This window comes from Podarcis melisellensis (genome assembly GCF_964234715.1).
Source record: "Podarcis melisellensis genome assembly, chromosome: Z".
NCBI lineage: Eukaryota > Metazoa > Chordata > Lepidosauria > Squamata > Lacertidae > Podarcis > Podarcis melisellensis.
The window spans coordinates 9,113,238-9,127,217 of NC_138547.1; the positions used below are offsets into that span (position 1 = coordinate 9,113,238).

Here is a 13,980-nt window from a genome sequence, read left to right on the forward strand (position 1 = left end):
GTCTGTAACCTGAAGCATCTGTAACCTGAGGTATCACTGTAATTCCCTGAAAATTGTCTGCGGGGACCTCACAATCACTTTTTCAAAGCATTATAATTGACTCTTTTTTAAAAAGTTGGTAACATGAGTGAAAGAAATGGTATGTACAGTGGCACCTTTAAAAAATAACCAACCCACTACATCTGCAATCTTAACACACTTGCCTTAGAATAAATCCCATTGAATTAAATGTAACTTATTTCTGAGCAGACATAGGAACATTAGCAGGTGCCTTATTCCAAGCCAGACCACACCTCCATATTGCTCAGTATTGTTTACTCTAACTTAGGCTTGCCATATGTCTGGTTTCCCCCAGATTTGTCTTCTTTTTAAAGTTCACAATTTCAGTCTGGGTGGATTCGTAAAATTATGCAAAATGTCCAGTTTTATTTATGTTGTTGTTGCTGACTGATTATGTCTGTTCCATGCACGGTGGCAGCGGTGGCTGCTTCAGATGAAGGGGGGGGCACCCGGCACCTGGCACCAGCACTGCTGCTGCTTTAGAGAGCTGTGCAGCTTTATCATAGGCAGGTGCTGAAGTTGCAAGGGAAGCTCCAGCAGCTGAGGCAGCAGCTTGCAAGCTTGCAAGCTGCAGCTGCAGCATCGGCAGCAGTGTGGTGGGCTCTGCAGCAACCACCTAATTGATTGCAAGGTTGGTGATCTTGGGGGGAAATTGGGCAGATCAGGGTGCAAACTGGACAGGATGGTGGAAAACAAAGGCTCAAGAGGGAGAGAGACGTGGCTCTTGCAGCAGCCGGGAGGCACTGGTAAAGTTGGGATGTAAATTTCAACAATTTGTCATTGCCAGCTCCCTCTTAAAGGGAGACCTTCGCAGCCTCCACTTTGACACCAGAGCGCAAGGGAGGGGGTTGGAGAGGGGAGAAAACAGCTGAAAAAGGAGAGGGGGAAGAATAAAGCAGGATGGGGTGGGGAATGAGTGAGGAGCTGGGAGGGGACGTTTGTGCAAGCAGGGCAAGGAGGAAACCCACCAGATTTCCTCTGAATTGTTTAAAGTCACAGCATGCCCTAGATCCATAGGCATATGTTTTGTCTGGTTTTTATCTTCAAAATATGGCAACCCTACACTAACTGGCCAGTGGCTTTCCAGGGGTTTTAGAAAGATGGTCTCTCCCAGCCGTGTCTGGAGATGCCAGAGATTGAACTTGCAACCTTCTGCATGAAATCAGATGCTCTACTACCAGGCTATTGGCATAGTTAGGATTGCACCCTTACAGTAATGTCAGCTGATAGGCAAATGTGCGTGGTTTGGGGAAAATTTGATCCCTGGACAGGCCAAGATTGACCCATGGGCTGGAGATTCTACATCCCTGCTCTAAGATGGTTACATTTTATGGTGGAACTCAAAAGAAGCCTACACAACACCCATCTCCCATTAATAAGGTGGAATGCCATTGGTCAATTCAGTAGCAAACTCTGCTCACTTATGAGACTAAGATTGCAGGTTCAATCTACTTCCTTGGGTTCTCTTTAGGCTTCATCACATTCTCATGAGGTTACCTGGCTTTGTTGTTTCATGAGACAATCTATATAACAACAGCAACAACAACAACAACAACAACACCGTGGTATATTAAACCATAAACTTACCAACAGAACAAACATCTGTGAAGTGGTCCTCCCCTTCTTCAGCATGGATTAGGTCATTTTTGCTCTTCTTGATTGTAGCTCTTTTCAGCACTAATGCAAAAGGGGTAGGGAGGGAAAAAGACAAGAAAAGGTGGTTAGCATCCAGCAACAGATAAACCCTCCCAACTCACATAAGCTTAGAGACCCAAATTGCCTCTTCACCTGGAGGCCAGAACAGCCACACACCACTAAGCCATTAGAAATCAATCAGCCAACAGCGTCCCTCACAGATTCTTGTGCCAGGGGTCATAATTTAGGTAGCCTTTCAGCTATGCTCAGCCTTCTCCATCTGCCCATGAACATCTTAAAATGAAAAGAGAGGGTGGGCAGCCTTGCAGATGCATCACACATTACTTCTTCCTTTACCAGACATACAGGATCAGTGAAATGCCAGCTTAACCTATGGAGTTTGCTCCCACAAGATGTTGGATGCCTTTGAAAGAGTTGTTGTTGTTAACATATATCCTGCCTTTTCCTTTGACTGAATTCAAGGCAGCTTACAGGTAAAACAAGAACCACTCAAAACATAGAAAAATCCATCATTCCTTAGGGACTTTCTATGCAACAAGGAAAGTGAACTTGTGAGATCAGGCTGCCTATGAGTACTGGTCATTACGAATGAGTTCTATCTACCTCTGCTCCTCCAAATTTTCCAGTGTCTTCTATCCCCCCCCCAAAAAAAATCACACAAAAAGTGTGCATGAGTCAAAAGTGCATTCACACACAAATGCACTGTATTATTCTCGGCGGGCTTCTTTTTAACAAAAACAAAAAATAACAAGCTGGAAATTGATGTGGAAATGGGGCAAACTCCGGGGACAGCTAACGTGGGGGAAATGGTGAAACAGAGAGCAAAGACATGCATGGTGTTTTGTCTGCTATTGCCCCTATTATAAACCTCTTTCTGATAAACTGAGTCTACAATTAAAATTAGACAAGAGGTAAATCAAAATATGGTTGACATTTACCAATAGTAATAACAATTCAGGAACTCATCTTGGACTTTTCATGGGGAAAAGAAATGAACCTCAGACACCTTGACTTAAAACAAATATTGTTTAGCAGAAAGGGGGAAGATGGACACTAGCATGAACTGAATATCTTAAATAATCCTTTTTTTATTTCTTTTATGGAAAATCTGAAGTTTTCTTTTTGTAATGTTTCTTTTCCTATTGTATTTCTCTCTCTCTCTTCTCATTGTTCTTTACTTTCTTTCTCTGTCTCTCTTCTTTGTTTCTCTTCTTTCTTTGGGGTCCTATATATGGGGCGTTTATCAAGGTCCAGGGATTGTAGATGGCTGATGGAGGACCCTAGGTGAGAGACAGGGAAATAATGGTCACCCTGGTTGAAGCAAGGAAAGATCCCAGGTAAGCTGAGAGGAGTTACTGTCCTCTGTGGGTGGCAAAGGCTATGAAATAATAAGAGAAGACGCCATATTCCATTTATTCTATTTGTATTTTTGATAGTCTTTATTTTACCGCATTATGAAATTTTAAAATTAAAATCTCACCAGAAAACTAAATGAGTTAGAAGGATGCAATACACCAGTAATGATACAATGGGCCAGGAATTTAGGACATAACATAGAAATAAATGTGTGGGGAAAATTGTGAAAAACAAATTAAAAATTTATGATATGCTATAGAAGAGAATTATATTAAAATGATATATAGATGGTATTTAACAACTAGTAATTGGGCTAAAACATATAAGAAGGTTTCTAATAACTGTTGGAAATGCAAAAAGGCTGAAGGATCCTTTTTTCATATGTGGTGGAATTGTAGGAAAGAAAGGGTATTTTGGAAGATGATATATAATGAGATTAAAAAGATGTTTAAAGTGAGGGGAAGTTGAGGGAAGTCTCAAAGAAAGGAATCCGTGATAATAAGATGTAAACTGTTTTATTTTTTGTTTGTTATGGTTTAAAAACAATAAAAATCATGAAGAAAAAAATAAAATAAAAAGATGTTTAAAGTGATTATACCCCCCCCCCCAAAAAAAACCCTGAAGCTTTCTTTTGGGTGGGATTAGAAAAACACAAGTCCCAAAAAAGATAATTATTTATGTACACTATGACAGCAGCAAGGATTCTATATGCTCCTACAAAAAGCTCCTACAAAAGAAGAATGGATAAGCAGAACTTATAAGAAGATGGACTATGCAGAAATGGCAAAGATAACAGCTGAATTAAGGGAACCTAATGATGACAGCTTTGTGGAAGAATGGAAGCCTTTTTTGGACTATTTAAAGAAATATTATAGCATGATGAATTCACGAGGAGGATTTGAGGCATGAGCAACAGAAAGAATTAGAACTTACTTTGATATTGTTATAAGAGCTAGAGTGCATCAAAGGGAAAGAAAATAAAATCACCCTGGAAAACAAGATGGAAAGTATTTAAAAAATGTATTGAGGAGTATATGTGGAAATGTTTCTTTTCCCTTGAAATTTAATTTTAAAAAAAATGTTTAAGAGAGAGAGAGAGAAGGATGCAACACTTTATAAATTTGTATTACTAAGCCATGAAGTAGGTTCACTTCATATCTGTTAGGAAAAATATATTTATTTGTATTGAAAATTGTAATAACAAATAGCGACTATAACTGAAAATCCAAGAGTGCAGTAGCAAGAGAGAGAAAAGAAAAGAAAAGAAGAAGGAGGAGGAAGAGGAGGAGGAGGAGAAGAAGAAGAATCAAGATATTCATACTTCCCTAGCTGGTGTGGATGGTGAATGTTGGGCATCTAAATGTGAAGCATAAGAAATAAAATTTCACCAGATGACACAGAAGCATCCTGAGTCCTTCATTCCTCTAGGGACCAAAATATATTTGTTACTGCTTCTGCAACAGCACAAATCCATAAGTTCTTATACCACAAAGATTTTGCAAAGTAGACTATTGAAATCCTATCTGCAACTTGCATCCATATCAAAAGTTATTTAGAGTGACAGGCTTTCATGTTATCTGTCCACATATTCAGTAATGATGATTGTGTAGAAACCTGAACAGGTGATTTAAACATCTAATGTTCTTATAAAAGGCAGAAGTATTTTTTTGTTTATGTAGATGATGGCTATGCAGGGTATGCTTGGTGAGAAGAAAATAGAGAAAGATATGTACAGTACTTCTACCTCTGTCATAGCACTGCAACTCATAGTGCATCACAGAACTACTGAATTGGAAGAGACGTCTTCAAGTTCAGCCCTTCCATTCAATTCAGGATCTGCAATGCAGGGTGCAACTACTGCATCGCTGCCTGATGATTGTGCAGCCCTTGCTTAAAATGCTGCAAGCAAATGTGAGCCCACCACCTCCTGAGGTAGACCTCCTGTCAAACAGCTCATCCCATTAAAACATTTCTCCCCTACTTTTTGGCCATGGTCTACTTCCCTACAATTTTCATCCAAAAGTCTTGCTCCCCAGAACATCAGAGAATAAGCCTGCTCATCTCCTTGTTGTTGTTTAGTCGTTTAGTCGTGTCCGACTCTTTGCGACCCCATGGACCAGAGCACACCAGGCACTCCTGTCTTCATGGATCACTGCCTTGCCGTGGCGAAGGGGCTTGAATAACTCAGAGAAGCTATGAACTATGCCGTGCAGGGCCACCCAAGATGGACAGGTCATAGTGGAGAGTTTTAACCAAACGTGATCCACCTGGAGCAGGAACCGGCAAGCCACTCCAGTATCCCTGCCAAGAAAACTCCATGGACAAAGACAACAGGCTCATCTCCTACATGACATCTAAAGGGAGTTCTCTCCTGTGTCTCCCCATAAGCTTTCCCCAGTGAATATGACTGGCAGTAATTTCAAGGCAAAACAAAGTGAATCAAATGAACTCCTTCACAACGCAAAACAGATTTATGGAATTTGCTGTTGCAAAATATAGAAGTGGCCCATTGCTTTCAAGTGGCTTTTATCTTTGCTCTCAAGTTGCTCAATGGGGAGGCTTGACAACTTTATGAAGGAAGAGAAGTCTGTCAATGGCTCTTTGCCATGATGACTCTAAAGACCCTCCATGGTCAGGCAGTATATCAGAAGCCTGCTACTGGGAGGCAACCATACAGAAGTGATATTGCATGCATGTCCTATTTGTAGGACTGCCAGAAGCATGTAGCTGGCCACTCTTGGAAACAGGATACTGGATGAGAAGTACCTTAGGTTTCATCCTACAGAGCTCTTTTTATGTTCCTAGTCAAGCCCATTTCTAGTTTCACCTACAGTAGGGATGGGGAGCATGTGGTCCTCCAGATGGTTCTGGGCTCCAACTCCAATCCTCCCAAACCATTGACCATGCTCTCTGGGGCTACAGTCCAGTAACATGTGGAGTGCCTGAATTTTCTCCTTGCCTGACCCTCCAGAAGTGATTGGACTTCGACTCCCATCAGCCCCTGCTAGGAAGGCCAATGGGCAGGAGATGGTGGAAGTTGTAGTCCAGCATCATATGGAGGGACACAGGGTTGGCAGCCCAGCTGTGGAGGCCACTGTGGTTAAGGCCTCACACCCAATATTACCAAGCAACAGTAGAAGAAGCCATAGAAGCCAAGCCAAAGAAACATCAAACATTGAAAACTGATATGAATCCAATCCAAACATGATCCAGGGGCGTGATCCTCTGAGGGGGGCTCTTCTGTTGGGACCCACCTCAAGGTCTCCTCAAGAGTATCCTCTTGAGGCAGCCCTGGTGAAGGAGGACTCTCCCTGCTCCTCCAAGTCTTCATTCCGTGGAAGGTCAGGTTGACATCCAGCTCCAGGTTAGAGACAGAGATTTTTTTAAAAAAACCAAGGCTTCTGAGATTCACTCTCTGATTCAGACCCCTTTGAGATACCAGCAACCTTGCCCCAAAAGGCCACATGGGTCAGACTTGCTCATCAAACTTACACACACACACAACTGCCAGCATGAGAGGCCCAATCCAGACTGGTAGGTACTTTAGTGTAGGACAGGGATGGAGAACCTTTGGTCTTCCAATGTTGCTGGAATACAGCTTCCCTTATTGCTGAACTCTGGCCATGCTGATGGGATTTGCAGTCCAGCAAAATCTGTACTACTGGATACATCTTTGTCACTAGAGGCTAGGAGTGCCTTTTACTAACTCTGGTTCAGCAGCTACAGCCATTCTTGGACAGGAATCGCCTGACCACTGTAGTCCTTCTTTTGGTAACCCTGAGGCAGGATAGCTGCAATGCACTCTATGTGGGGCACCCCCTGGGCCTGGCTTGGAAGCTCCAGCTGGTCCAGATGCCACCTGGCCAACAACAGGTAACACCATTATTAAAACATCTGCACATTTACCCATCTACTTCTGAGCCAGGTTCAGGGTCTTTGTAGTAATCTACAAAGTCCTGAATAACATAGGTCCAGTGTATCTCAGTGACCTCCTGAACCCTCATATCCAACCTCAATCATTGAGATAAACTGCTGAAGCATCACTGGTTGTTCCCTGAGTTGGTGAGGCTCATTTGATAACAAGAAACTGAGTCTTTAGTGTCATTGGCTCAGTACTAAGATTTAGCAGGCACCTTTTGTTTCAACTTTAACATGGTAACAACACACACGATGTAACAGGATGTTTTTGACTATGTAACTTAAATTTCAAACACAGTTCAACATGTAATATCTTACAAAGTGTAATTCCATAGACAAACACATGATGCAAACAGAACATATCAAGAGAATCAGATGGAAAACCTGAAGGTATGGCACGACAAAGATTCCGAGATAATACCTTGTTTCGCCCAACTGTGCTTCGTCAGCCATGCAAACTCATATTCTTGTACAACAGAAACATGGAACAAAATAAATTCAACTGATGGAACAAAATTACCCATATCTACATACAAGGAACGTAAGAATCCTCAAAGCAGTGATACGTGGAACATCATAAGATAAGCATACCATATTGTGGTTATTGCCAATATGCCAATTTAGGAACTGAATGGACTTTATCTCCTGACCATCTATTGGACTTTAATTTCTCTTGATATGTTCTGTTTGCATCATGTGTTGATCTAAGGAATTACATTTTGTGAGATATTACATGTTGAATTGTGTTTGAAATAGAAGTTGCATAGTCAAAAAGAAGCCTGTTACATTGTGTGTTGTTACCAGGATTGTATTTACGTAACCTAAGGTTTAGTAGTGTTTTGCATCAACTTTAATGTGCCCAATGAAAATGTTTTTATTTTGTCAGAGGCTTACGCAGGCCATTAAGAATACATCTTCCCATTGTATTTAGCTGATTTCTGATTTTAAAAATTTTATTGTTTAAATAAAACAATATATACTATGATTAATAGTATATATATTTTATATATATTTTATTAATAGATAAACAATAAAACAATTTTATTGTTTTATTGTTTATCTATTAATCATAGTATATAAATATTTTTATGAATAAAGAAATAAATATCTGGAGGGCCGCAGGTCCCCCATTCTTGCCTTACACTGAAGTACTAATCTTGATCGGTCCCACTCATTGGTTTCAATGGGAGTTTGGGGGGCAATGTAATTGCAGGTGATCCCAATCTAGATCAGGACCACAGTGGGGAAAATGGAACATTAAAGGACTATTACCCATCCCAGGACCCTGATCACTCCACACTGGAAATTTGTGAACCATAACCCTGCATTGAAGGACAAAACTGCGCTATCCAAGTCTCGTGTAATCTGGCCCACAGTCATCCTCATTCAAGATGAACTCTTTGCTGAGTCGTCACTGATCAGCCAGACCAATGATGTTACTAACTAGGTGTGAATGACCTATAGTGCTCAGGAGCTTAAAGCCACAACTGATGCCCTCTAGAACCCTGACAAGTTGCCGTCAACTCACTGTTATAGGTGCCTCCGCCGCTAATCTCCACCACTGCCATGCCTCGCAGGATTGGGCCTTCAGAAGTGGCCCTCCCTGACAGTGAACAGGAGGAGAAAAGGGGAGAAGGGAACAGCAACAGAGGAAAGGGAGACAGCAGGGAGGAGGAAGAGGAGACACGAGAGGAGGAAAGACAGTCAGAAAAGGAAGAGGGAAAAGTCTTTTAATGGAACTTTAGTGAATTCTAACATCTTATGAGCCAGATGCCAAGAGCAGCAAGGAGACAGAAGTTCCCAGTTATCTTGGAGGGGCATCAGAAGCAACAGAAGCACACAGATGTTGCTGGACTACATCCACAGCACTAAAGCTTTGCAATTCTCTATCTTGGGGAAATGGTAAAAGTAAATATGGCTGCCTGGGACTGTATAGGTATAACTCTAAATGTATAGTGAGTGCTCTAAATGCCTTTCAGGGGGTTGGACTAGATGACCCTTGGGGTTCCTTCTAACTCTACAATTCTATGCTTCTGTGCTGTGGGTGTGACCTATGCCTCTCCTACAGCTAGACCAGAATTCCCCACAGCAAATGCACAATGCACAGGTGTCTGCTTCTCAGTGCCTGAATACATATGTCAAGGAATCCTGAGATGGACTACAGATTCTGTGTCACTGACAGGTCCACATTATATTCAAATATTGTTATCCATCCTTCAAGTTTTCAGGGTTGGCAGCTGGGAACACCAGCATAGCAAGCCTGACTGCTGCTGCATCAAATGCCTCTTGGGACATCCAGCTTGGGATGCGAGGAGAAATCTGAGTTTGTTTTCATTTTAATGAGAAAGTGCCTAATTTGCACTTCACGAACCATTAAGTGAACTGAAACACAGCTGTCCTTCAAAATCTGCCCTTTCTCTAAATTTTGCAATGCAGTTCTCTTACCAAACAAAGTGAACACAAATGCATTATCTTAGGGTAAAGTGTGCCTAAGGGTGTATGTTTTCTTGAAAATAACATACACTAAATGCATAGTGTGCGTAAGAATGCACACATTTGTGAAAACAGCCTACAAAAAGCGCATTATATCTGGGGAAATGGCTTGTGAAAATTTGTTCGTTTTGAGAAACTCACACTAAAATGCTGGGGGGGGGGTATTATAAGTCTTTCTTTATAAAAAAAAACCCACACAAATTGCTGCGAAAATGTGGTGAATTGAATCTGTGATGGGGGGGTTGCTGAATGAGAAACAGAGAGAAGCTGAAATGGACTATTTTATTGCACTTCCAGGCAACAAACACAGCATCCACCCCTTTTTTGTTTCATGAAAAGCCACTGAGACACACACAGAGCATACAAACCTTATGCAAAAGAAGGCAAAAGCACCACAAAGCAACCTACCATCAAGGGGTGACTTCTCTTCAGCGTTCTTGTCTTCTTCTGCTAGCATCACCTCCTCTGGAAACAGAGAAAGAACAGTAAAAACAAAAGTGCACACACTTTCAAAAAATATATACCCTGCTTAGTCAGGAATATCAAAAGTCAGCTCAACAACTATCACTCTTCCCCAATGGAAGGGATGTGGAAGCTGTGGTCCTCCCGGTGTTGTTGGACTCCAACTCCCATCAGCCCCAGTCAGCATGGCCAATGGCCAGGGATAGGAGAGGAGGGAGATATTTGATTCCCAATCCATTTAACACTGAATCAAATCAAAGTTAATGGACTAACACAGAATTGGACAAGACGACAGGAAGGATTTGAAACCTGCGGGACCAGAGATTCACAGAAGATTGGAATAAATATGTGAACTATTTGAAGAGCAATTGTAATCAACAAATTACGCTAGTAGGACTGCAAGAAGTTTTGTAAGGAGGAATATATGAAATATTGCAAAGAAGATAAAGAAGAGAGACATTAGTTATGATATTTAAAAGTAATAGTGAAGTAAGAAATGTAAATTAAGACAGACAGGTGGTTGCCCCAGATGCAAAATTACTAGAGGCGTAAAATTTCAACACCTGGTGCTGCCTCATTACAGCTGCGCACTTGCGTTACTGGGCTCCATTGAAAATGGCATCTCCATGAGAACCAGTAAGTGACCTCTCCAGACAATGGAACAACTCTTTTTTAATTATTTCTGTGTCTGTGATCTCATGGGTGACGCAGATGCTGTTAGGCAGTTGAATGCATGTGCGTACTCTGTTCATTTCCTTCCCTCCCACCTAGCCCCTCCATGTGGCCCCAGGTGCTGGCAACCCACACTACACCGCTGCCTCTCCCCACCCGTGATTCCTAGAACCTGGTCACCAGGTGCATAGTGTCGCCGACTCTGAATAGCCATCATGCCTACTAGCTATTGATAGTGTAACCCTCTATCAATTTGTTCAGTCCGGTTTTAAAGCCACCCAGTTGGTGTTGCCTACCCACATCGTCAAGTGCTACTGCTAGATGTACACAATGACTTCTGAACATCACCCCCTTTTGCCCTGAGCTCTGATTAATGCAAGATTATGGGTTTCTCTCAGGTCATAACTATGCTTATTCTGTATTTCTAAGGCTTGTGTCCTTTTTCTAGGAAGGAAGGATATAGAGATTTCATCTCATTTGTTTGCATCTTTAAATTCTTAGAGATTGACTCAGCAGCAACATTTTAGATTAAATGTTGGGAACAAAGGACACTGAATGCCTGGGGAAAGATTGGACTAGTGGATTTCTCTCCAGACAAAACAACAGCAGTGTCATTAAAAAAGCGGGGGGCATATGTGTCAAACGAAAAAGCTAAAATATAGCCAATGATTATTATTTTCTAAATCCATAGTAAATCTGGCGGTGGGGGGGGTGTAACGGAGCACAGACTGTCCTGCCTTACAGAGCAGAAGCCTCTCTTTGAAGAGAAGGGTTGATACAGGCCAGTCTTCTGTTTGAAAGAGTCCTCTGTTTGAATGTCCAAGTGCAGTTTAAAGATAAAGAACCCTAAGACTGAAGACCAGGGCTGCATTCACACAGAAGCTTATTCCATTTCCCCGACATTTCCCTAGCTGTTAATATCCACATTATATTTGAGCTCTCAGATGACATAAAAGCCACTTCTGGAAAATTAATGCAATATAGTGTCTGTTGAGCACTCATTTCTGTGTCATCCGATTCCAGAATAAAAATCCATTTAGAGCCTCCTTAATCTGGAAAATCACGTCAAGTGATGAAATTTGGGGTGGTATACTGGCATACGGAACTTTCCTGCTGTTTTCATGGGGAAATCATGGGGCAACAGAAGCATGCATGTGCAGAAAGAGGTGGAGTAGTGCCTATGTCTGATTATGTTCGTTGCTGTGTCACACCACATCCCCCTGCCAGAGAAGATATATTGGGAAAACCAGTTGCTGGGAGTCACAGGTGGGCAGAGTTCCATTGTACTCAGGTTCTGCTTGATGGGCTTCCCATCAGGGCACCTAGGTAGCCACTTTGAGAAGAGAATGCTATATGGGCCTTTGGCCTGGTGCAGCTGGGCTCTTTTGATGTTTTTCTGTTCATGGGCTTGGAAGTTGCCCATCAGCTCTGAGCACCTGCATAGTAGCCGGAGCAGGCACCCAGGTCACACAGTCACGTACGTCAGCATTATGGTGATTTATGTTGTATTCTGATATTTATATTAATGAGCATTCACACTTTACATTGGGGGTGCCCTTTGCGGGATCGCGCACGGTGCTACAGTTCCCAGGGAGCTTACTGGCAAACAGCGGCTGGCTTGCCTCTCCATGTTAATTTTTGGAGGTTCACGCCCAGCCTCAGTAATCAAGTTTCTTGCTGGGAGGTGGGGCCAGCCCCATTTATTAAAAAGGGGTAGAGTCGACAATAGCCAGGCAGTCGGCTCTGGAGATTCACCCTTCCTACCCTCCCTCTGTTTAATGTTTCTTGTTTGCAGGTTAACCTTTTCTTCCTGTTTAGCGGGCACTGCTATGATCTTTGACTGGTTGCTGTTGAAGGACCAGGAAGAAATTTTCCTGTATTGGCAGGTTTTGTGTTCCTCGTAGCAATTTGTCACAACTTTGGCGGTTATGGCCTTGGGTGGAATCCTTTAGTCTTTTCTTCCCTATATGGGGTGTGTGTGTGAAGTGGTAGCTCACCCCCCCCCCCGCAGTGGCGATTTCAGGATCCCCTTCTTAAAAGCCGTGCTGGGTGTACAGGGTGCCATGGATGTGACCCTCAAAACAGCGTGATGTTGGCCAACTTGGCCAGCTGGGCTTCCCACTGAGAAGGCAGTGCATCAAGACCCCGCTTAACTCCAGTGAGCGGGGGGGGGGGTGTACTCCAGTGTCATGCCCTGCCCCCACAGTGCACCCTGCACACACTCTGGCACAAGTGCACCTGCCCTGGGTGCCAGCAAGGAATGCTCTGACACTAGATGCCACTGCCTGCTTGCTCATTGTCTCTTTCCCTGGCAAGCAAGGGGCAGAGATGATTAGGAAGAGAGAAAGCAGCAGCTGGTGATAATGCCTGTGTCATATCAATGGTTGGGGAGTTCCAAAGTGTAGGACCCGAAGGACTGACCTTGTACAGGTGCAGAATCAACATTAGGCAGTACTTGTCAGAGTGCCACTTCTACAACAAACTCCCAAACCCAAAGGCCCTTAATATTATTATTTTTCCATATAAAAAGGAAAGCCACTATCAGGATCAGGAGAAGTGTTTGGCCCACTCTAAGTCCAATTTAATGGAAGCCACACTTCAAAAACTATTGGGTCTGTGTGAAGGACAGCAAGGAACCGTCCCATGGCTCCCTGGACTGCCCCTGTATGGATGCAGGACTGGAGACTCATTCAGAAGGGCTTGTTGATGGAGAGTATCTGGGAAGATGAGCCAGATGTGAAACAGCTAAGAAGAAGATACAGATATTGACAATGAGGAATCAGAGTTCCATGGGTGCAACAGAATGTTTCCTCCCCCCCTCCACTGGTGCACTCCTCCCAAATTTAGTCAGGATTCCACACATACCCACCAACCCTCCAGAGCAAATTTGGGATGGGGGAAGGAGAGGGGAGAAGGAGGTTCTGTTGTGCTCATAGAACTGTCAGCAGCATAGTCATTTACTTCTATTATCATTATTGTTATTTATTTAATACTGATACTGATACTAATACTAATACTAATAATAATAGTTCCGTTGTTGCTGTTGTATTTATATCCCACCTTTCCTTTAAGGCACTCAAGGTGGAACATGTTGGAACTCCTCCCTCTCCATCTTATTCTTACAACAATCCTGAGAGGTAGATTAGGCTGAGAAGCAGTGACTGGCCCAAGGTCACCCAGTGAGCTTCATGACCAAGTGGGGATTTGGACCCTGGTGTCCCAGGTACCTAGTCTAGCACTTGAATCACTGCATCATACTAACTGGAGTCAACTATTTAACTTCAGGATACAAGACTCCAGGACCGGAGTCACCAACTCTTTCGGGCATGTGAACATTTCTGCAAACTATGAGCACCATATAAT

General features: G+C 42.8%; 2 protein-coding genes across 14 annotated transcripts in view; one reads left to right on the forward strand and one right to left on the reverse strand.

The window, feature by feature from the left end:
• The window catches only part of SLC31A2 (solute carrier family 31 member 2), a 766,698-nt gene that overhangs the window by 429,471 nt on the left and 323,247 nt on the right, over positions 1-13,980 (forward strand). The gene's annotated exons all lie outside the window — the stretch shown is intronic.
• CACNA1B (calcium voltage-gated channel subunit alpha1 B) overlaps positions 1-13,980 on the reverse strand; it is a 331,532-nt gene that overhangs the window by 148,953 nt on the left and 168,599 nt on the right. For 10 of the 13 annotated variants that reach the window (XM_081896241.1, XM_081896248.1, XM_081896247.1 and 7 more), the window contains exons 9-11: positions 9,892-9,948; positions 8,519-8,593; positions 1,648-1,737 (exon numbers count right to left, since the gene is read on the reverse strand). In XM_081896241.1, coding sequence (XP_081752367.1) covers positions 1,648-1,737; positions 8,519-8,593; positions 9,892-9,948 — 222 coding nt within the window. The remainder of the gene's footprint in view (positions 1-1,647; positions 1,738-8,518; positions 8,594-9,891; positions 9,949-13,980) is intronic. The other 3 variants (XM_081896250.1, XM_081896249.1, XM_081896239.1) reach the window with 1 other exon arrangement.